The following is a 24,989-nucleotide window of genomic DNA, read 5'->3' on the forward strand; positions in this document are numbered from 1 at the left end:
CTTAATTTTTGCAGCATGACTCTGGGTTTCTGCTGATTCTCTCCATGTTTGTGCCAACGAGCACTGAATTTGTAATTTTTTTACTGAATCTGATGATTACAAACTGCATAGTTTTAGGCAATTTTTAAAATTCAACATGTAGAATTTATTGTTTTTGATGAAATCTTAAGATTCGTTTAAGTTTCTCAGATTGAAGAAAACGTCTAACCTGATTAGTTTAAGGACAAGAAGAAAATCCACTGATTCTTTGTTATTTTATAGTTTATTGCTTGTGCTTTCGGGTCTTTTGGGGATCTTTTTTTAAAGATAACATCCTTGTCCAACATGCTGCTGGTTTAAGTGTTAAAATATGGATCTGATCGTGATGCTTTTCTACTTTGACTGAAGTACTAATCTGAATGCATGACTTGGCGCTGGAACTTTTTAAAGTCTGAGACATAAACAGATTTTTAGTTCTGAGACTGTTGGTTGCAGCAGAATCAGTCATGCCTTCACATTTACACCAAGAAGAACAGAATTTTTAGTTTTTCACAGAATCTGATTCCTACAAACAGCCAATATTTGACAAATTTACAAAAAAAAGTAAAATAAACAATTTGGCAAAATATGAAGATTTATTTTGGTAATTTTTTCTCAAGCTAACATCCCGTCACATCTCCAGAAGGTAAAACTAAATAAAAAGTGAAGTGAATGGAGCTGACATCTGTCTCTCTGCAGCCATGCGGAGCGGCACCGGGGCCTCGGTGGTGAACGGACGCTGGGCCGTGGACCCTCCAGGAGACTACCAGGCAGGGGGGACCACCTTCACCTACAGCCGACCCAGAGCTCAGGCGGAAGGGGAAGAGGAGAAGGGCGAGTCCCTGAAGGCACCGGGACCCACCACGGCTCTGCTGCAGCTTTATGTGAGCATTAAGGCTTTTATTTTAAGCAAACAGGAAGCAGATAAGAATCGCTGGATGTTTCTCAGATCCATATGATTGTTGGAGCCCGAGGTGCTCTGATCCAGATAGGAGGCTTCATGTCTGGATGAAGAAGCTGCTGCTGAGCCTCATTGACTGTCTGGGCTTAGTAAGAGCCGACCTCAGATCTTATTAAAGGACGCTTTACATCGAGACCCTGGAGGGTCGAAATAACTGGAGCCTGAGCTCTGCATTCTGGAGGCTGAACCCTGGAACACCCACATATAGGAAAAAAAAACAAAAACATTATCTATGTATGGATGTATAAACCCAAATACAGAAACAAAAAAACAAAACTAAAAATTATAAATAATAGTAATATTGAAACCCAAATATAGAAGAAAATGAACAAAGAAAAAATAAAAATTATATATATATATATATATATATATATATATATATATATGATAGAAAATAATAATTAAAAAAATAGAACTTCTGTTGTTTTTCTGCAGCAGTGAGTTTTACAAGCTTGAAGTGAAGTAGAAGAACTCCTGATGATGTTTGTGTCAATAGATGGACAAAAGAAAGAGAAACTTTTATTTATTAAAAGACAAACTTTTATTTCCAAATCTTTGCTGCTGCAGAGACAGAAAGAGGAAAAGGTTTTTGGGTTTGTGTCGTTTTTCACGCCAAGGAACTGATTTCTTGTCATCTCTGGACCTTAAAGCATCTCCAAGAATGCTTTTAGAGTCTCTTCATCTCAGACTGTTTGACAGATTCAGCTTCAGGGATGAAATACTTTCCAGGATCATTTATTTAAAATCTGCCCGTCGACCCATGAACCCTCCCTTTATCAGGTTTATCCTCTCATTAAATCTGAGGAACTATTAAAGGTAAAAACCTAAAAGTTTCTCTCTATTATCTTCTAATCTGGACTATTGGACAGAAGATCAATAATCTGTGATGATGGAGGAATTGATCTTGTTTCCAGAATAAACCTCCGATCACACCCAAAACTTCTGCTGGTTAGATTCAGATGATTGACTTTTGGCCTGAAGGTTGTTTTTCAGTCATTTTTTGGCCTTTTTGCTTTTAATTTCTTATTATCATTATTATTATAGAGGACAGTGGAGAGAGAAGGACAGGGGTATGACATGCAGTAAATAGCTGTAGGGATCCCCTCTTACACGTCCTGCAGCTCATCCTGACTTCCTGCTTTTATTGTTTTTATTGTTTTTTCCTCCAGATCATCTTCCACAAGGAGAACCCCGGCATCGACTACGAGTTCTATGTCCCGCTGGAGAAGAAGGAGGAGAGACTGACGGAGAGGGAGATGCCCAGAGAGCCAATGAGGGACCAGCTGAGGGACCGAGAGCCAATGAGGGACCAGCTGAGGGACCGAGAGCCAATGAGGGACCAGCTGAGGGACCAAGAGCCGGCGAGGGCGTCGCTTCGCAGTAAGTCCAATAAACCTGCTCTGTCCTGTTAGCTGCAGTAGAATCTGTTAGCTAAAGTAGCATGGAGCTACATCTGGCCAGTGGCTGAATGAAACTGTGACAGGGTTATAAATCCAGCAGCAGATTCTGAGGACGGTGTTTCTGATGAGGACGGTGTTTCTGATGAGGACGGTGTTTCTGAGGACGGTGTTTCTGATGACGGTGTTTCTGATGACGGTGTTTCTGATGAAGACGGTGTTTCTGATGACGGTGTTTCTGATGACGGTGTTTCTGATGAAGACGGTGTTTCTGATGACGGTGTTTCTGATGACGGTGTTTCTGATGATGACGGTGTTTCTGATGACGGTGTTTCTGAGGACGGTGTTTCTGAGGACGGTGTTTCTGATGACGGTGTTTCTGATGAGGACGGTGTTTCTGATGACGTGTTTCTGATGACGGTGTTTCTGATGAGGACGGTGTTTCTGATGAGGACGGTGTTTCTGAGGACGGTGTTTCTGATGACGGTGTTTCTGATGACGGTGTTTCTGATGACGGTGTTTCTGATGAAGACGGTGTTTCTGATGACGGTGTTTCTGATGACGGTGTTTCTGATGACGGTGTTTCTGATGAAGACGGTGTTTCTGATGACGGTGTTTCTGATGACGGTGTTTCTGATGATGACGGTGTTTCTGATGACGGTGTTTCTGATGACGGTGTTTCTGAGGACGGTGTTTCTGATGACGGTGTTTCTGATGAGGACGGTGTTTCTGATGACGTGTTTCTGATGACGGTGTTTCTGATGAGGACGGTGTTTCTGATGAGGACGGTGTTTCTGAGGACGGTGTTTCTGATGACGGTGTTTCTGATGACGGTGTTTCTGATGAAGACGGTGTTTCTGATGACGGTGTTTCTGATGACGGTGTTTCTGATGAAGACGGTGTTTCTGATGACGGTGTTTCTGATGACGGTGTTTCTGATGATGACGGTGTTTCTGATGACGGTGTTTCTGATGACGGTGTTTCTGAGGACGGTGTTTCTGATGACGGTGTTTCTGATGAGGACGGTGTTTCTGATGACGTGTTTCTGATGACGGTGTTTCTGATGAGGACGGTGTTTCTGATGACGTGTTTCTGATGACGGTGTTTCTGATGAGGACGGTGTTTCTGATGAGGACGGTGTTTCTGAGGACGGTGTTTCTGATGACGGTGTTTCTGATGACGGTGTTTCTGATGACGGTGTTTCTGATGAAGACGGTGTTTCTGATGACGGTGTTTCTGATGAAGACGGTGTTTCTGATGACGGTGTTTCTGATGACGGTGTTTCTGATGACGGTGTTTCTGATGAAGACGGTGTTTCTGATGACGGTGTTTCTGATGACGGTGTTTCTGATGATGACGGTGTTTCTGATGACGGTGTTTCTGATGACGGTGTTTCTGAGGACGGTGTTTCTGATGACGGTGTTTCTGATGAGGACGGTGTTTCTGATGACGTGTTTCTGATGACGGTGTTTCTGATGAGGACGGTGTTTCTGATGAGGACGGTGTTTCTGAGGACGGTGTTTCTGATGACGGTGTTTCTGATGACGGTGTTTCTGATGAAGACGGTGTTTCTGATGACGGTGTTTCTGATGACGGTGTTTCTGATGAAGACGGTGTTTCTGATGACGGTGTTTCTGATGACGGTGTTTCTGATGATGACGGTGTTTCTGATGACGGTGTTTCTGATGACGGTGTTTCTGAGGACGGTGTTTCTGATGACGGTGTTTCTGATGAGGACGGTGTTTCTGATGACGTGTTTCTGATGACGGTGTTTCTGATGAGGACGGTGTTTCTGATGACGTGTTTCTGATGACGGTGTTTCTGATGAGGACGGTGTTTCTGATGAGGACGGTGTTTCTGAGGACGGTGTTTCTGATGACGGTGTTTCTGATGACGGTGTTTCTGATGACGGTGTTTCTGATGAAGACGGTGTTTCTGATGACGGTGTTTCTGATGACGGTGTTTCTGATGACGGTGTTTCTGATGAAGACGGTGTTTCTGATGACGGTGTTTCTGATGACGGTGTTTCTGATGAGGACGGTGTTTCTGATGACGGTGTTTCTGATGAGGACGGTGTTTCTGATGACGTGTTTCTGATGACGGTGTTTCTGATGATGACGGTGTTTCTGAGGACGGTGTTTCTGATGAGGACGGTGTTTCTGATGACGTGTTTCTGATGACGGTGTTTCTGATGACGGTGTTTCTGATGACGGTGTTTCTGATGAGGATGGTGTTTCTGATGAGGACGGTGTTTCTGATGAGGACGGTGTTTCTGATGACGGTGTTTCTGATGACGGTGTTTCTGATGATGATGTTTCTGATGAAGACGGTGTTTCTGATGACGGTGTTTCTGATGAAGACGGTGTTTCTGATGACGGTGTTTCTGATGAAGACGGTGTTTCTGATGACGGTGTTTCTGATGAAGACGGTGTTTCTGATGACAGTGTTTCTGATGAAGACGGTGTTTCTGATGACGGTGTTTCTGATGAAGACGGTGTTTCTGATGACGGTGTTTCTGATGACGGTGTTTCTGATGATGATGTTTCTGATGAGGACGGTGTTTCTGATGACGATGTTTCTGATGATGATGTTTCTGATGAGGACGGTGTTTCTGATGATGGTGTTTCTGATGACGGTGTTTCTGAGGACGGTGTTTCTGAGGACGGTGTTTCTGATGACGGTGTTTCTGATGACGGTGATTCTGATGACGGTGTTTCTGATGATGACGGTGTTTCTGATGACGGTGTTTCTGATGACGGTGTTTCTGAGGACGGTGTTTCTGATGACGGTGTTTCTGATGAGGACGGTGTTTCTGATGACGTGTTTCTGATGACGGTGTTTCTGATGAGGACGGTGTTTCTGATGATGTGTTTCTGATGACGGTGTTTCTGATGATGACGGTGTTTCTGAGGACGGTGTTTCTGATGAGGACGGTGTTTCTGATGACGGTGTTTCTGATGACGGTGTTTCTGATGAGGATGGTGTTTCTGATGAGGACGGTGTTTCTGATGAGGACGGTGTTTCTGATCACGGTGTTTCTGATGACGGTGTTTCTGATGATGATGTTTCTGATGAAGACGGTGTTTCTGATGACGGTGTTTCTGATGACGGTGTTTCTGATGACGGTGTTTCTGATGACGATGTTTCTGATGACGGTGTTTCTGATGATGACGGTGTTTCTGATGACGATGTTTCTGATGAGGACGGTGTTTCTGATGACGGTGTTTCTGATGACGGTGATTCTGATGACGGTGTTTCTGATGACGGTGTTTCTGATGATGACGGTGTTTCTGATGACGGTGTTTCTGATGATGACGGTGTTTCTGATGACGATGTTTCTGATGAGGACGGTGTTTCTGATGACGGTGTTTCTGATGACGGTGTTTCTGATGACGGTGATTCTGATGACGGTGATTCTGATGACGGTGTTTCTGATGATGATGGTGTTTCTGATGACGATGTTTCTGATGAGGACGGTGTTTCTGATGACGGTGTTTCTGATGACGGTGTTTCTGATGACGGTGTTTCTGATGACGTGTTTCTGATGACGGTGTTTCTGATGATGATGGTGTTTCTGATGACGGTGTTTCTGATGACGGTGTTTCTGATGGCGGTGTTTCTGAGGACGGTGTTTCTGATGGCGGTGTTTCTGATGACGGTGTTTCTGATGACGGTGTTTCTGATGACGTGTTTCTGATGACGATGTTTCTGATGACGGTGTTTCTGATGACGGTGATTCTGATGACGGTGTTTCTGATGATGACGGTGTTTCTGATGACGATGTTTCTGATGAGGACGGTGTTTCTGATGACGTGTTTCTGATGGCGGTGTTTCTGATGGCGGTGTTTCTGAGGACGGTGTTTCTGATGGCGGTGTTTCTGATGACGGTGTTTCTGATGACGGTGATTCTGATGACGGTGTTTCTGATGACGGTGTTTCTGATGACGGTGTTTCTGATGAGGACGGGTGTGGTTGCCGTATTAGAGCATGTTTGGGTTTGGTTGTGTGATCAGAACATGGTTTCCAGTGTGTTTTTCAGTGTTTTTTTTTGTGACCCAGATGGATTCCATTGGCTCCACATTTGCTGTCAGCTTGCTATGACCTCATTATGACATCATTGGACTCCTTTCTCGTCCTGTCCCTCCTCAGGTCCTCTAACGGTGTCCATGGAGGAGCCTCGACCTGTTCCTCCTCCTGTCCTAGCTCCTTCTTCCTCCTCCACCTCATTGGATCGTTGGACACCAGACAGGCCACGCCCTCGGGGATCGGCGCCCAATAGGAACGCTCGGATTCCTCCTCGAACCGACGTCCCGCTGGACACCCAGCCACCGTTTGTGTGGAGGAGAGGAGGACTCAGCGAGTGTTCAGCCTCCTGTGGACGAGGTCAGAACGATAATAATAACTTAAATAATAAATAAAAATAAAATAAAAATAAAAAGACAAGAGGTCAGACCAAAAATATAAACTTCATTTATGAGACAAGAGGTCAGTCTGATGGAGAAGAATAAAAAACTTTGTTTTAAAGACAACTTTCCTACGAGAGCTTTGAGGTGAAGCATGAAGCATTTATGAACCCCTACACCCAGAAACGTCTACATTTACACTTTATTCTATACATGTCATGGAAAAACTCACCAAAGATAAACCGTTTGCATTAATCAGATTCTGTAAAAAACAAAATATTCCACACTCCTCATTGCAAACATGAAGCCATCAGTAACTCAGCTGCAACCAACAGGCATTTTTTAAAAATTCTGTGAGTTCAGAGGTAGAACAAGAGCTTTAAAACCCCAGCAGAAAGTCCTGCATTCAGATTTTTACTGAAGTAAAAGTAGAAACGTTTCATCATCACAATATTTTTAACCTTCTGAACTCCAGAAAAACACATGCTGTCTTGTAAAAAATGCAAGAATGACAGAATTTGTGAACCTGAAAAAGTTAAGACAGAAAACTCACTGAATTTCCAGCTTTCTGATGGTTCTTGAACGTCTCATGCAGCTCCCTTAGAAAACAAATGGAAGAATACAATCATGATATTTAATCAAAATCACTTTATTTTACACGTGTTTAAAATTCACCAAAAATAAACTGTTTGCTTGAACCAGATTCTATAGAAAACTAAAAATTTAACACTCTTCATTGCAAGCATGAAGCCATCAGTGACTCAGCTGCAACCAACAGGCAATTTTTAAAAATTCTGAGAGTTCAGAGGTAGAATAAGAGCTTTAAAAACCCCAGCAGAAATGGCTGCTTTCAGATTTTGACTGCAGTGAAAGTAGAAAAGTTTCATCGTATATTTTACTCTCTGAATTCCAAAAGCTGCTAGCAGGTTAGAAAGGTGTGTTATCTTTTTTAAAAAATGGCCAAAATGATACCATTCATCAACCAGAAGTTGTGAAAACAGAAAGAATAATCAGATTTCCAACTTTCTGATGGTCCTTGAACGCCCCGTGCAGCTCCATTCGAAAACAAATTTAAGAATCCATGGTGATATTTCATCAAATCACTTTATTCTGTTTGTGTTCTTTCAAAGTGACCGATAACAAAGTGCTTGTTTTCACCAGAGAACTGAGTGTTTCTGGGTGTAAACATGAAGCTTTTAGTGACTCATCTGCAACCGGCCGTCATGGACTAAAAATTCAGGGAGTTTCTGTCAGACACGGCTGCAGATTTGTGCTCCAGTTAACCCTGAACTCCAGGAGCTGCTGGCAGCTCTGAAAGGCCTATTATCTTTAAACACAGATCAGAAACTGTTGCTTCCTAATTTCTAACTTTCTAGTGGTCCCTGAACTCATCCTCTGTGGCATGCCCCTCAACTAGAAAACAAATCCAGCTTAGAATCGAGATATTTCACCAAAACCACTTTATTCTACAGGTTTTATTTAAAAATTCACACAAAATTCACCCTTTGTCTGACCAAGATTCTGTCCAAACCTAAAACTTCTGCACTCCTCATCGCAAACTTCAAGCCAGCTGAGACCAACGGCAGATTGAGGATGAACTGCAGGCAGTGTTTCCACAATAAAATAAATACAGCATGGAAGAGCATCTACTGATGAGGAGCAGAGATGGAAAAATATGAAGGAGAGACATGAAATGACAGAAACAAGACATAACATGTAAAAAATGAGACTTAAAACGACCCAAACAGCACACAAAATGACAAAAACGAGACCAAAAAATGCCACAAAAGAGCAAAAAACAGGACCAAGTGGCAGAAGCATGACATGAAACACCACAAATTAGATTCAAAATGAGACAGAACACCATAAAACAAGAAGAAAACAAAAGAAATGTGACACAAAATGAGACAGAAAACAAGAAAAAAACACGACAAAATGACAAACGAGACACTGGACAAGACAGAAAACTAAAAAAATGGACAGAAAATGACAAAAACGAGACCGAAAAATGACTCTCAATGGAAAAAAACACAACAGAATGTGACACAAAACAACAGGAGGAAAAGACGAGAGACTGAAAGGAAAAACCAATAAATAAAGTCAGCAGAAACAGAGAACAGAGGAGCTTCCAATGAGATGAAGAAGCCGTAAAGATGTGAATATTTAACCGTTTCAGGAACACCTGTAGGGAGAATGTGGAACATGTTGGTTTTAGGATTCCTCTCATTCTAACTGAGCCGTTTCTCAGTTCTTCTGTTTCCATACGTAGATATTTATACATAGATAGACAGATGCTGCTTTAAAATCTTTGAAATGATTCATAAAGCAGCTGGTGAACAGGAAACTCCATCCAGCAGCAGAATCCAGCCTGAAGTGCGTTTCCCTGATATCAGGCTGTTCTGGATGTGAACACCTCTGACCTACATCTGCAGCTCTGATGTTCTCAGACGACGCTACGACGCCCCCCTCTGGTCGCTGTCTGCTGCTACAACAACACAGCCGTGATCTTTCTGTGTTTTTCTGCTGCAGGTTCTCAGTTCAGAGTCATTGTGTGTTTAAACCGACACACCGATGAGGAAGTTCCAGAGAGGAAATGTGATTCTGCAGCTAAACCGCTTCCAGAGGAGGAGTCCTGCAACACGCAGCCCTGCCCACCGTTGTGAGTCAGATAAACACTGAGCGATTCTTTCATTAACAGCTGTTTAACCTACAAATAAACCTCAGAACACACGGAATGATTCCTTAATTAGCTGCTGTTGAACCTCCAGATGAACCTGGAAATACACTGAATGCTTCTTTAACCCTCGTGTCGTCCTGTGGGTCAAATTGAACCGTTTAAAAATTTAAAAATGTGGAAAACAAAATATATTTTCACAGTGAATCTTCTGATGTCCACATTCTCAACATTTTTGGGAAATTTTTGAACATTTTTTGGAGGAAAAAAAGAAATATTAAAAATGTTTCTTTAAGAACATTCACATAAAAATCAGCCAAAATCCAGAGAAATTCTCTGAATTTTGGTTGATTTTTATGTGAATGTTCTTAAAGAAAATATTAGAACTTTTACTGATACATCTGGAATCACTTTAGATATTTTTAGGATTAAGAAAAAAAGATTTTTACTATTTATATTTACAAGAATTGTCTTGCTAAATTTGGGGGATTTTTTAAAAAACAGAACTTTTCAGGGAAACTTTTAAGGACTTATTGGAATTTTCTTCCTGAAGGTTTTACAAATGTTTAGAAATTTGGGGATTTTTTTGCTGAATTTTTGGATTTTTTTTCAGACCAGGAAACAATATTTTTAGTGCCTGTAAACGAGGACAACAGGACGGTTAACTAACGGCTGTTTAACCTCCAAATTCAGACTGAAGTCGGGTTTCTGGTTTTTCTGCAGAGCTGACTTGAGGAAATAAATATTTAGTTTTGAACCAAATTATTTTTGGTCCAGCCAAATTTCGAGGATTATTTTCACAAATTACAGCAGAATAAAAACAGTCAGACGTTATTTTACAGAAATGAGTGATGAATTTTATCAGCACTGTTTTTCTACAACACGGAAAAACTTAAATACAAATTCACCTGTATATTATTTTAAATATTCATCTCTATATTAATCTGTATATTATTTTATGTATTCATCTCTATATTAACCTGTATATTATTTTATATATTCATCTCTATATTAACCTGTATATTATTTTAAATATTCATCTCTATATTAACCTGTATATTATTTTATGTATTCATCTCTATATTAACCTGTATATTATTTTATGTATTCATCTCTATATTAACCTGTATATTATTTTATATATTCATCTCTATATTAACCTGTATATTATTTTACATATTCATCTCTATATTAACCTGTATATTATTTTACATATTCATCTCTATATTAACCTGTATATTATTTTACATATTCATCCGGATGTTCTCCTCCAGCTGGGAGGTCAGCTCCTGGTCTGAATGCAGCGTTTCCTGCGGCGTCGGCATGCAGCAGCGGCAGCTCCAGTGCAGGCAGAGCTTTGGGAACAGATCCACCATGGTCCATCCTCAGCGCTGCTCCGCCCTCCAAGCCCCCGAATCCACCCAGACCTGCCAGCTGCAGCTCTGCTCGCACTGGGAGGTCGGATCCGACTGGAGCTCGGTACGTCCACGAAATGCCCAGCAGTAATAATAATACAAACATCAATATAATAATAATAATATTTATAATAATACAGTAATAATACAACCATCACTGGGAGGTCGGATCCGACTGCAGCTCGGTAGGCAAAAACTAAAAACCACAAACCAACCAGCACTGAAAAAAAATACCCACCGTACACTGTAAAAAATTCTCACCGTACCCTGTAAAGAATACCTAACGTACCCTGTAAAAATACCCACTGTACCCTTTAAAAAAATACCCATCGTACCCTGTAAAAATACCCACTGTACCCTTTAAAAAAATACCCATCGTACCCTGTAAAAATACCCACTACCCTGTAAAAATACCCACCGTACCCTGTAAAAATACCCACTACCCTGTAAAAATACCCACCGTACCCTGTAAAAATACCCACTACCCTGTAAAAATACCCACCGTACCCTGTAAAAATACCCACTACCCTGTAAAAATACCCACCGTACCCTGTAAAAATACCCACTGTACCCTTTAAAAAAATACCCATCGTACCCTGTAAAAATACCCACTACCCTGTAAAAATACCCACCGTACCCTGTAAAAAATACCCACTACCCTGTGAAAATACCCATCATACCCTGTAAAAATACCCACTGTACCCTGTAAAAAATACCCACTACCCTGTAAAAATACCCACCGTACCCTGTAAAAATACCCACTGTACCCTTTAAAAAAATACCCATCGTACCCTGTAAAAATACCCACTACCCTGTAAAAATACCCACCGTACCCTGTAAAAATACCCACTACCCTGTAAAAATACCCACCGTACCCTGTAAAAAATACCCACTACCCTGTAAAAATACCCATCGTACCCTGTAAAAATACCCACTACCCTGTAAAAATACCCACCGTACCCTGTAAAAAATACCCACTACCCTGTAAAAATACCCACCGTACCCTGTAAAAATACCCACTGTACCCTTTAAAAAAATACCCATCGTACCCTGTAAAAATACCCATCGTACCCTGTAAAAATACCCACTACCCTGTAAAAATACCCACCGTACCCTGTAAAAAATACCCACTACCCTGTAAAAATACCCATCGTACCCTGTAAAAATACCCACTGTACCCTGTAAAAAATACCCACTACCCTGTAAAAATACCCATCGTACCCTGTAAAAATACCCACTGTACCCTGTAAAAAATACCCACTACCCTGTAAAAATACCCATCGTACCCTGTAAAAATACCCACTGTACCCTGTAAAAAATACCCACTACCCTGTAAAAATACCCACCGTACCCTGTAAAAATACCCACTGTACCCTTTAAAAAAATACCCATCGTACCCTGTAAAAATACCCACCGTACCCTGTAAAAATACCCACTGTACCCTTTAAAAAGATACCCACCGTACCCTGTAAAAATACCCACTACCCTGTAAAAATACCCACCGTACCCTGTAAAAAATACCCACTACCCTGTAAAAATACCCACTACCCTGTAAAAATACCCATCGTACCCTGTAAAAAATACCCACCGTACCCTGTAAAAATACCCACTGTACCCTGTAAAAATACCCACTGTACCCTGTAAAAAATACCCATCGTACCCTGTAAAAATACCCACTACCCTGTAAAAATACCCACCGTACCCTGTAAAAATACCTAGCAGGAAACCAGCACTGTAAAAGCTGTCAACCAACATCGCATAAATCCATCAAATTCTGATGAATAATGAACATCTTTAGCCAACAGAAGCACCATTTGAACAGTCTGTCTATTTTCTTTGTTTTTTATTATCTTTAATGCTGCAGCCGGAAATGCTCTAAAGTGGAGTCATTGTTTGACCAGAAGGAAGAAACTTCTGAATATTTATTCTTTATAAATGCTTCAATCTGATGTTTAGTCTCTAAATGTTCAAATGTGGATCAGAGTTTCCTCAAAGATCTTCAGTTTACTGGACCAGAGGACGGAAACCAGAACATATTATTTATTGGTTCATGGATTATTTCTATTAATTCATCCTGGATTTTAATCTGGAGAACAGAGACGTTAACTTCCTGTTCTTGGTCTCAGTGTTCGGTGGATTTTAATCTGGAGAACAGAGACGTTAACTTCCTGTTCTTGGTCTCAGTGTTCGGTGGATTTTAATCTGGAGAACAGAGACGTTAACTTCCTGTTCTTGGTCTCAGTGTTCGGTGGACTGTGGCGTCGGCAGGAGGACGAGGAGCGTTCGCTGCGTCAGCGATCAGGGCAGCGTGGTCAACGATAAGGAGTGTAATTCCAGGCTCCGCCCACAGGGGGACGAGGAGTGCAACATGGGACCATGTGTGACCAACTGGTACTTCAGCACCTGGTCCAACACGGTGAGTAGATGCAGGGGAACACTGGATTATCCCCAATAAACCTCCTTCACACACTCTAGTCCGTCAGTCTGACGACATTTCAACACTTCAGGTCTGGATAACGTTTCTCTAAAAGTCAAAGTAAGATCCAAGATCCAACCAGCTGGACTTAGATGGAGTTCCCCAGATCTCCATCCAATCCAGCGTCTGTAGGAGGTTCTGGACAAACAAGATCCGTGGAGGCTCCACCTCACAACCTCCAGGACTTAGAGGGTCTGTGCTAACATCTCAGATACCACAGCAGACCTTCCGGTCTACCAGCCCGGTCTCACGGGGATTCGTGAAACTGTCACGTCAGTTTTTGTTTCGGTTTCGTGCGCACCAACACGATGTCGTCATGTTTTTCGTGCCGCTCACCACGAGCGAAACCCGCTGTGGTAATCACATCTGAAAGTGGTTTATACCGGCGGATTCATGACGATCTAAGCTGTCCATCGGCGTTTGCGGTGGCCGCTGCGGCTGCCGCTGCAGCTGCCGGACATTCTTTAAATTCCTATGCAAATTCGGCAGATTCATGACAATTTAAGCTGTCCATCAGCGTTTGCGGCCGCGGCGGCAGCCGCAAACGCTGATGGACAGCTTAAATCGTCATGAAACCGCCGGTATAAACCACTTTCAGATGTGATTACCACAGCGGGTTTCGCTCGTGGTGAGCGGCACGAAAAACATGACGACATCGTGTTGGTGCGCACGAAACCGAAACAAAAACTGACGTGACAGTTTCACGAATCCCCGTGAGACCGTGTTGGGTCTACAGGAGTCCAGACTTGGATGGGTCCCCAACGCTATATGAGAAGTCATGATGTTCTGCCTAGTCGGTGTAGATATGATAAATAATTCTAAATTGTCCCAGAAAGAACACAGACATGGATCAGTCCAGGTCAGGATCCAGTTTGGTTTGTTGCTGCCAGCTCTTTGTGACTACTTCCTCTGACTTTGTTGAAGACCTTTGTTTCCTGATTATTGCTGTAAGTGATCCTCCAAAGATCCAGGACCAGTTAGTGTCTGACAGCAGGACATCCAGGAACTCTGGGAACTTCCTGTCAGATAGAATCACTGTGGGTTCTCCTGTTAGAGACATCAGACGTGGTTTTTCTGGTCTCTTAGTTTAGATCGATCCTCTCCTCCACGTTCTACACCTCTTGGAGTAGTTACACCGTCCCTAACCCTCTCTTTACCCGACTAATGAACCGCCGATGCTCCACTTCCTGTCTGGTTTTAGTGCTTGGCTCCGTGTGGTCCCGGGGTCCAGAGGAGGGAGGTGGTCTGTCTGACCAGAGGAGGCGCCAGAGAGGGAGGAGGAGGAGGAGACTGTGTTGGGGAGAAGCCGGCTGAGATGAAGGCCTGCAATGGAGGTCCATGTGAGCCCACGGCCACCTGGTACAGCAGCCCCTGGACTCAGGTAACACACCTGGACACACCTGCACTGTAAAAAATGTCCAAAGTAACTCAAATTTGTCCAAAATGACTTAAAATTTTTCTAAAAATCCAAAAACATTTTTTGTAAATGTTCTTAAAGAAAATATTAGAAGTTTTACTGACATATATGGAATCACTTTAGATATTTTGAGGATGTTTTTTTGAAAGATTTTTACTAATTTTTTGAAAACATTTACAAGAATTTTCTTGCCAAATTTGGGGGATTTTTAAATAAAACTTTTAAGGAATTATTGGAGGTTTTTTTCTAAAGGTTTTGCAAAATTTCAGAAATTTGGGGATTTTTTTGCTGAATTTCTGGATTTTTTTTTTCAGACAAGGAAACAGTATTTTTTGGTGCCTGTAAATGAGGACAACAGGAGGGTTAAGGCGTTGAGTCGAGCCAGTGCTGGTGGAAAAGCGCCTTACTGAGCCATGGAATGAAGCCACATTATTGATATTCACCAATAATTAATGTAATCTGACTCAGAAAGATGAGCTGTTTGGGACTGTTTCCTCTGTATGACTTATTTATACACAAAGTTATTTACATCACAAAAACTCTAATAAATCATGAGACAATAAAATGCAGCTGTCAATAATAAAAGTAATAAACATGTGAAGTCACTAAATTACATAAAATCTACCTAAATGTAAGCCCTCTAATCAATCCGAGGCTCTGGCCTTCAGAAACATTTAGTTCTGCTTGAATTTTCAGATTCATTTCATTTTATCTGCACAGAAAATATTTAATAACCAAATTCTGTAAAAAATTCTTCAGACTGAATGTCGACCGACAGTCAGGTGACAGAAAAGTTCACGTTAATTCCAGCTGTTTTCTACTTTAACAACGTAAATAATCAAAGAAATTTAGCAGTTTTTCTGATCCCCAGCGATTGTATTCCAGTCTTTTCTGTCTTTTCTCTCTTTGCAGTGTAACGTCCTGTGTGGGGAGGGAACGCAGCGTCGAGACATCATTTGTGTCCAGAAGATGGGGAACGTTTTCACCGTCGCACCGGTCGCCGAATGCGCTCACCTGGACAAACCTGCGGCGGTGCAGGAGTGTGAGATGGGAGAGTGTCGTCCCCAGTGGTTCACCACCGAGTGGAGCGCCGTAAGAGCACAACAAACCCTCTAAACCCTCTAAACCCTCTAAACCCCAGGGCTTCTCCAGGGCAGACACAGAACAAACACAAAGACACACAAAGTCACTACAAAGATACACAAAATGACTCCAAAGAGACGTGGAACAACCACAAAATGACCACAGAAAGACAAAAAACAACCACAAAAAGGTGCAAAAATGACTGCAGATGCACAAAATTCAATTCAATTCAATTCAATTCAATTTTATTTATATAGCGTCAATTACAGTCAAATCGTCTCAAGACGCTTTACAGAACCCATATGCCTGACCCCCAGAGCAGCCCAAAGGAGACAGTGGCAGGAAAACACCCTTTTAACAGGGAAGAAACCTCGAGCAGAACCCGGCTCTATATAGGGGGGACCCATCTGCCTGCTGGCCGGGCGGGTTGAGAAGGACAGAAGAGGGCAAGGGGGAGGGATGGGAGAAGAGGGAGGGGTGAGAAAGCAAGGAAAACACAACACACATTTGGATACATGCATGACAGGATATGTGACACAGACAAAGTATAAGCTAACATTGAAAACTGACTCATAGTTTACTCTGATGATGTACGGCTCTGACATTAAACATACTCCATATATAGCTAGCAGTAAAATTCAAACAGTATGTAAGTTAGCATAACAGTATAGTGAAGGCAATGCAGAGTTGACTGGTGGAAAAGGGGAGCTGGAAGCAGAGGGCTGGAGGAAAATAACCACATAAAGACATAATTACTCCAAAAAGACCCAAAGCAACCACAAAAATGCACAAAATGACTCCAAAGAGATGCGGAACAACCACAAAAAGACACAAAATGACCACAAAAATGCAAAAAATGACCACGAAGAGGCACAAAACAAGCACAAAAATAGACAAAATTACTGCAAAAAGGCAACAAGCAACCACAGAGACACAAAATGACAGCAGAAATACACAAAATGATCACAAAAGGACAGAAAATGACTCCAAAGAGACACAAAAATGACCAGAAAACACAAAAAGAATCCAATAAAACACAAAATGAGAGCAGGAAGTGGTAGAAAGCTGTTCCAGTGATGGTCTGTTTTCCTTCAGTGCTTCACCTCCCAGTGGAGCTGTCGTAATAAAGGTGGTTTTATCGTTGATCAGGTGCTTTCTTTCTGTCCTCAGTGCTCGCGGTCCTGTGGTAACGGGCTGCAGATGAGGGAGGTTCGATGTCTGACTGCAGAGAAGAAGCACAGCCCTGAATGTGACCCCCAAACCAAACCTGAGCAGGAACAGACCTGCAGCTCCATCCCCTGCAGCCCCCAGGTGGCAGGTAGACCACATCTGTGTTCAGAAGGAAGAGTTAGCTCACAGACACTCAGCAGGACACAGCTAGATTTGAAAAAGTCAAAGAAGAAATGAACAAAAATCAGCTTTGAGTGATTCTAAATGTTTTGTTCAAACATTCCTGCTTCAGAAGGTTCAGGCCCTTTGAGACTTTTTTTGCCGTTTGTGCAATTTATTCACAAGTTTATGGAATTTTGTACAAATTCTGAGTCATTATAGGATGAGTATCTCCATGTTTCCATCCAGACGGTTCCTCTCTCCTCTGCTCATCATCAGTAGATGTTCCTCCATGATGGATGGATCTCCAACATGTTTCTGATCCATGCTGACTTTATTTATTCATCCAGTAGCTTTGCTTTTCCTCTCGTGGTCGTTTTGGATAAAAACCTGTCATTTTGAACAGATTTTGGCTCAATACAGATGAACCGGTTTATGGACTAATGGAGTCATTCTGGATGCTTTTTTTCTGACAGGTTTAGAGTTTTCAGCCTCTACTAACTTTTTATTGATCCAGTCGGTTTGATTTTGCTCCCTTCATCATTTTGGCTCCAAAAGTTTGTGATTTTGAACAGATTCAGTCATTCTGGATGCTTTTTTTGAATAGTTTTGGACCAATTTTGGTCATTTTGGACAACTTTCAAGCCACTTTTTCATTTTTCCCGTCTCTAAAAACTCTGCTGATCATCAGTAGATGTTCCTCCATGCTGGATGGATCTCCCTTTATTTTATTGATGAAACACTGCCTGTTGGTGAGCTCCATGGAGCAGAGAGATGAAACCTTATTATTATTATTATTATTATCATTAGGAGGCGTGTGGTTGGTTTTATGCAGATCTGGTTTTCAGTCGTGAACTTCTTCTTTTTAAATGACATCCTTCTGTTCCCACCGTGATAAAAGATGTTAGGTTCACATTTGGTTCATGTTCTACTCCAGCTGTTAAACGGTTTCACTGTGAGGATTATTTTAATTTAGTTTCAGAACCTTCAGCAGCAGATTTATGGGCTCAGAGGTTAAATAATGGAGTTTATTTAAAAATCATTAAATCATCACATTTTTATTTTATTTTTTTTAAAACAGATTTTTCCAAATGTCCAGCAGCATCAGGAGGAAGGAAACGTTTGTTTTAGAGACGTGTAGAATAAAGTCTAACACAGAGCTGATCTTCTTCCTCCAGATGAGAACTGTCGGGACCGCAGCCATAACTGTGTGATGGTGGTCCAGGCCCGGCTCTGCGTTTACTCCTACTACCAGACCGCCTGCTGTGCTTCCTGCACGCACAGCGCCCAGCGGGCCAAGAGGCACTGACCGGCCAATCACAGCCGCCCTGGAGCGCCAGGAGGCCAGGGATTGGTCGAGGAGGGCTGATGACGGCGCAGAAACGGACGCCCAGAGTGACGGCGACCAGATTCCATTTAGCTTTTTTCTCCTGAATCTTCAGGTAAAACTGTGAAAGCAGAACTCCCAGAGCGCTGACATGCAGTGATCACTGCAGGAACCTCCAGGGAACCTCTAGAGAACCTTTAGGAACCTTCATCTGACTGCAGGAACCTCTAGAGAACCTTTAGGAACCTTGGTTCTGACTGCAGGAACCTCTAGAGAACCTTTAGGAACCTTCATCTGACTGCAGGAACCTCTAGAGAACCTTTAGGAACCTTGGTTCTGACTGCAGGAACCTCTAGAGAACCTTTAGGAACCTTGGTTCTGACTGCAGGAACCTCTAGAGAACCTTTAGGAACCTTGGTTCTGACTGCAGGAACCTCTAGAGAACCTTTAGGGAACCGCCCCGGTGAGCCCAGTTTCTGACAGCAGGTCAGTCGTTTCCAGGATTCGTCTTTTTCTGTATTTATGCATAAAAACACAAGAAAATGACACAAAAAAACTAAAAAGTTTTGTAATATTCAGACACCGTTCCGTTCTGTTGGTTCTACCATTTAGCAGGGCGAGAAAAAAGAACCAACGGGAGGATTTTCAGATTATCTGTAGAAACTAAGTCCCACCTGAAGTCTAACGATATGAAAATAGCCTTTATTCATGTTTAATCAGTAATTCTGTTTGTTTCTAAAAACAGATCAGATTTATGAACGCAGGTCAGAGAGAAAACAGAAAAGCTCCGATCTGTGAGAACGTTTAGAGAACTGTAAGAACTGAGAGGAGCTGATGTTTCTCTGCAGGATTTAGGTTCTCACCTGTTGGTCCACAAGCAGAAAAGATTTTAAAAAACAGAAAAGAAACGGGTCGATTCCTGCAGCAGAAGAGCGTCTCACAGCCTCGATTCCACCTCACAGCACGTCGTTCCTGCTGATGGTTCTCCAGGTTCCTGCTGATGGTTCTCCAGGTTCCTGCTGATGGTTCTCCAGGTTCCTGCTGGTGGTTCTCCAGGTTCCTGCTGGTGGTTCTCCAGGTTCCTGCTGATGGTTCTCCAGGTTCCTGCTGGTGGTTCTCCAGGTTCCTGCTGGTGGTTCTCCAGGTTCCTGCTGGTGGTTCTCCAGGTTCCTGCTGGTGGTTCTCCAGGTTCCTGCTCTCTGAGGATCTTCAAACCACTAACTTAAGCCCAGATCTTCTGGATTCCAGCCAGGAAGCCTTTTATCGACAGGTCATTTTGTCTTTTTTCTGTTTGCCAAAAAACACATTTCCTTGAGAGTCCTTTTCGTCAGTATCTGGACAGAAGAACCAAAGGAGTAGGGAACGTTAGCGACCAAACAGAAGGAGACGCTCCCACACAGGAAGTCAGCCGACATGGATGGAACCAGCTGAAAGTTTGACGAAAACAGAAACTTTGGAGTTTACAGGAAGATAAATAACGACAGTTAAAAAGCTAAAAATGTAAATTAAACACATGTTTTAAAAGCTAAATGTAGAATAAAATAGTTTAAACCACATAAAATAAACCACATGATGTGTTTAAGGACCATCAGGAAAGTGAAGATCATCCATGATTCTGTTTTTACACTTTCTAACCTTTTAGTGACAAAAATCTGTTTAAATGAAGGAAAAAAACAAATATTATGTTAAACGTGTGTTTGTGGAGCAAAGTTCAACCAATAAAAATACCAGAATAGATTTTATTCACATAAAATAAACGACTTTAAGCTTGGATTTGATTCATTTTTCTGAGTTCAAGGACCGTCAGAAAGGTGAAAATCAAAGAGGATTCTGACTTTTTTGTTTGCAATGATGAGCATCACAAATTAAAACCAGGAAATAATGAAAACAAACCGTTTATTGGTTCCAAACTGAGCATTTTCAGCCTTTCAAGAACCTTTTTGCGTCACAAAAAAGAATAAAGACACAGAAATGTAACACTAATGATGATAAATGTGAGTGAAACTGGATGCTTTTAAATGACACGTAGAATAAAGTGAATTTGAATTTAAAATATGGAATTTAAGCTCAGATTTGGCCTCACATGATGCATTCAAGGGCCGTCGGAAAGGGGAAATCTATCATAACTCCTTAATTTTTACAGTTTCTGGCTCATAATTTTGTTTTCCAACCCATGAGTGAGTTCTTTAGGGTTCATTTTGGAGCTTCTGCTGCACAGAAAACACGTTTGGTTTTAATCTTTTTCTGCATTTTGTCTTCAGTGAGGAAGAACAGAGAACATGGACTTTAATCCTGAACAACTTCTTCATTTTACAATCAAGACAATTAAAGAAAATGTCTTTACGTCTGAACGGTGGAAACACTGCCTGCAGTTCACCTGAAAACTGAATTTTTATCACCTGACCGTTAAACAGAGCAGGAAGCTGAGAATATTCAGTTTTTCACGGAATCTGTTTAATATAAACGCTTCATTTAAAAGAAGACGTGTAGAAAAAAGCCTTTTTTTCATGACATAAGATTTTAACCCTCCTGCTGTCCTCAGTTACAGGCGCTAAAAATATTGTTTCCTTGACTGAAAAAAATCCAAAAATTCAGCAAAAAAATTCCTCAAATTTCTGAAAATTTGCAAAACATTCAGGAAGAAAATTCCAATAATTCCTTAAGTTTTATTTAAAAAAATCCCCCAAATTTGGCAAAAAATTCTTGTAAATATTTTTTAAAAATGAGTAAAAATCTTTCAAAAAACCCCTAAAAATATCGAACGTGATTCCATATTTATCAGTAAAACTTCTGATACATTTTTAAGAACATTCACACAAAAATCAACTAAAATCCAGAGAAATTCACCGGATTTTGTTTTATTTTTTATGAATGTTCTGAAGAAACGTTCTTTTTTAACATTTCTTTTTTTCTGCCAAGAAATGTTCAAAGATTTCCCAAAAATGTTGAAAATGTGGACATCAGAAGTTTCACTGTGGAAATATATTTTTTTCCACATTTTAAACTTTAAAACGGGTCAGTGTGAGCTGCAGGACGACACCAGGGTTAAAGATCGATTTAGTTAATTTTTCAGACTTCACACAAAATAAAAGACGTGCAGATGAGTTTTTTCACTCGTTAGAACAGAGAAACCATGTGGCTGCTTCCTGGGAGGGAAGTGGATCATTCAGTGGATCATTCAGTGGATCATTCAGTGGATCATTCAGTGGATCATTCAGTGGATCATTCAGTGGATCATTCAGTGGATCAGTCAGTGGATCAGTCAGTGGATCAGTCAGTGGATCAGTCAGTGGATCATTCAGTGGATCATTCAGTGGATCATTCAGTGGATCATTCAGTGGATCAGTCAGTGGATCAGTCAGTGGATCATTCAGTGGATCATTCAGTGGATCATTCAGTGGATCAGTCAGTGGATCATTCAGTGGATCATTCAGTGGATCATTCAGTGGATCATTCAGTGGATCATTCAGTGGATCAGTCAGTGGATCAGTCAGTGGATCATTCAGTGGATCATTCAGTGGATCATTCAGTGGATCAGTCAGTGGATCATTCAGTGGATCAGTCAGTGGATCATTCAGTGGATCATTCAGTGGATCAGTCAGTGGATCAGTCAGTGGATCATTCAGTGGATCATCAGTGGATCAGTCAGTGGATCATTCAGTGGATCATTCAGTGGATCGGGTCAGTGTGGGTGTTTCTGCTTTCACCTGAGCAGGTAAATAAACGTGTTTTTCTCCAAACCTCCACCTGAAGCCTTCCAGGTGAGGAGGTCTGTACATATTTGTCAGATATGTTTTATAATTAGTGTTCTCGTGTCCTTTCTCCTCGTTAACGGATGTGACGGCCGTACGAATGTTCTCTTCTCTAATCCTATGCTTTATATCTAAACACAGAAACCAGGACAGTAATTTATCTGTTATCTAAAGAAACATGTAATTTATTTTCTGTTTTTTTCAGGAGTTGTAGAATTATTATTTTTTCTTTGTTACCACCAGAGTTTATGAAGACATTTAGTTTGATTATTTTCATGTAAAAGCAAAGACTTTTATTATCTGTGAGCTTCATCTGAAATAAACTGAAACCAGGAACCAGTGAGTGGCTCGTTTCTGTCCAGACGGTGGCGCCATCGAGCCTTTTCCAGTGTCAGTCTGAGTCTCTGCAGGTTCATCAGTTAAAAAGCGATTTTTTTATTGAAACATTTAAACCAAAGATGTCTTTAATTAAAGTTTCAGCTTCACAGAGGAAACCTGAGCAGCAAAATCCATCAAAACCAACAACAAATAAACTATTTCTGAAAGTTTTTATTGAGATTTTTTAGCACTGAGACGTTTTTAAGCATTCTGATTTACATGATTTACAAACAAATAAAATAAATAAAGCAATAAAAAACACCAAACACTCAAACACCCAGTCTACATGTATAATATTGTTTTATTCAATATTTAACCTCCTAAAACCCAAGCTTTGGTTTGGTTCGTATTTTAGTTTTTTCTACTTACTTGGGATAAGGAGTAACCAATAAATATAATAAATGGATAATATCTAAGATCTGATTATTATGTTTATTACATTTACATTATATATATACTTTTTTACTAGATTACATTGTTATTACTATTCTTATTATTAGTCGTAGAAGCAGTAATATTAGCATTATTATTAGTGTTAACAATATGCCCTTTTGGAACAAAAAATCAAAAAACAAAAACATGTCCACATATGTGGACGGCAGGTCTTAAGAGGTTAATGAATAAACATTCCTGTGAAATAAATAATATGCAAATAATTATATGGTTGTGGAATAAATCCTGAAATAAATTAATAAATGCTTTTAGAAATAAATGTTTTAATTGATACCAAAATCTAACAATCATATATATTTGATTTTAAGAGACAACAGCTGTGTTTCTTTTATTTTTAAAAGGTTTTATTTTTTTTATTCAAAGGATAAAAATTATTTTGGGATTTATTTCATCGCTGTATTTATTTCACTGGGATATTTTTTAAATATTTAATATTTTTAAATTTTTTGTGTGAATTTATTTGTTTATTTAACCAACAATGTAACATTAATGTATATTTCAATAATAATAATAATAACAAATATTTTATTTTTATTTTTAAAATGACTAGTTTTTTCAAGGACTACTATTATTAATTTCACTGGATTTGTTTATTTTTTATGAATTTATTTGTTAATGTTAATGAAATGATGTTAGATTATTGATTCACTTTATAAATCAGGATTTACATCCAGAATTAACAGTAGATCCAGTTAGATCTGTAATCCAGTGTTCGTTTTATCTTTAGTCAGTCAGAGATGAAAAAGCAGCAAAATTTAATTCAGAATTTGAAGATTCTCCAAAACTCAAATCCCAGCAGCGCAGAGTGGATTCTAGAAGACGTGGAGTTAACAGGAAAAGATCTTTGATCGTTTTATTTAGTAGAATGAATAATATATGATCAAATCTGATGAATAAAAGAAGCAGCTCTGCAGTGAACACGTGGTCCTCATGTTCAGAGATGGTAAACCTTTAATGATGGATGAAGAGCTGAAGAAGCTTTCATTTAGAGGTCAGAGGAGCAGAACATCTGAAACAACAAACCTGGAAATAAGTTTAACCCTCCTGGTGTCGTCCTGCCGTTTAAAACTGACCCATTTGAAAGTTTGAAAATGTGGCAGAAAATTAGCCTAGCTGTGCTAGCCCCATGTTCTGAAGACACAAGGGTCTAGGAACGCTGGACAGGGAGGGAGGCGGGCTAAAAGGTTGTCTATCAAATCACTCTGCAGCAACTGGGTAGGTATACAACCAATCAGCGCAACGAATAGGCTGACGTAGTTCCTAGAGCGCCGGAAATCAGAGGATGCGGTAGTTTGGTGAAGCCTTATTTATACAGTCAATGGGTGAAGCTCAAGTATATTACAGACATGTTAACAGAAAGATTATTCAGAGTCGGTGCTAATGGAGCTCAACCACTGTTGTTGTTTTTGTTGTCGACCCTGGCAGAGAATTAAATTCGTTGCCGTGTGTTGTCTAGCGCGGCTAGGCTAGTTGTTTCCGGTTGTTTCTGTCAGAATCGTCGCCTCTGTCGTCACTTCGTTACGCCCGCCTTCTGACTCTACACTTCATGGTGATTGGTCCGGCCAGTTTTAGGAGAATCCAGCCTCGAGCCTTATGGAGGGTAACTAGACCCACCCTGGCAGAGAAGTAAATTCATTGCCGTGGGTTGTCTAGCACGGCTAGGCTAGCAGAAAATATATTTTCACAAGAAACTTCTGATGTTGACATTTTAGGTCATTTTTTGGTGGAAATAAATGTTAATGTTTATTTAGGAACATTCACATACAAATCAACCAAAATGTCTCTGGATTTTGGTCGATTTTTTTCTGAATGTTCTTAAATATTTTTAACATTTCTTTTTTGCATAAAAAGTATTCTAAAATGTGGACATCAGAAGTTTCTTATGAAAATATGTTTTTTTTTCCCA

At 40.7% G+C, this 24,989-nt stretch overlaps 1 protein-coding gene across 29 annotated transcripts in view; it reads left to right on the plus strand.

Annotated features, from left to right (window-relative positions):
• The window catches only part of adamtsl4 (ADAMTS-like 4), a 56,477-nt gene extending 33,889 nt beyond the window's left edge, over positions 1 to 22,588 (plus strand). Inside the window, exons 8-19 of one of the 29 annotated variants that reach the window (XR_007945513.1) lie at positions 718 to 902; positions 2,149 to 2,359; positions 6,526 to 6,759; positions 9,309 to 9,438; positions 10,728 to 10,932; positions 13,111 to 13,284; positions 14,546 to 14,725; positions 15,674 to 15,853; positions 17,015 to 17,162; positions 18,352 to 19,534; positions 19,579 to 19,600; positions 19,645 to 22,588. Coding sequence is in view for 1 of the 29 variants with exons in the window: in XM_051957083.1 (XP_051813043.1) it covers positions 718 to 902; positions 2,149 to 2,359; positions 6,526 to 6,759; positions 9,309 to 9,438; positions 10,728 to 10,932; positions 13,111 to 13,284; positions 14,546 to 14,725; positions 15,674 to 15,853; positions 17,015 to 17,162; positions 18,352 to 18,482 (1,778 nt within the window). In the remaining 28 variants the exon portion in view is untranslated. Of the gene's footprint in view, positions 1 to 717; positions 903 to 2,148; positions 2,360 to 6,525; positions 6,760 to 9,308; positions 9,439 to 10,727; positions 10,933 to 13,110; positions 13,285 to 14,545; positions 14,726 to 15,673; positions 15,854 to 17,014; positions 17,163 to 18,351 lie in introns of all 29 variants that reach the window. The other 28 variants (XR_007945514.1, XR_007945512.1, XR_007945515.1 and 25 more) reach the window with 28 other exon arrangements.
• The last annotated feature ends 2,401 nt before the right edge of the window (positions 22,589 to 24,989 follow it).

This window comes from Acanthochromis polyacanthus, chromosome 12 (genome assembly GCF_021347895.1).
Source record: "Acanthochromis polyacanthus isolate Apoly-LR-REF ecotype Palm Island chromosome 12, KAUST_Apoly_ChrSc, whole genome shotgun sequence".
Classification (NCBI taxonomy): Eukaryota; Metazoa; Chordata; class Actinopteri; family Pomacentridae; genus Acanthochromis; species Acanthochromis polyacanthus.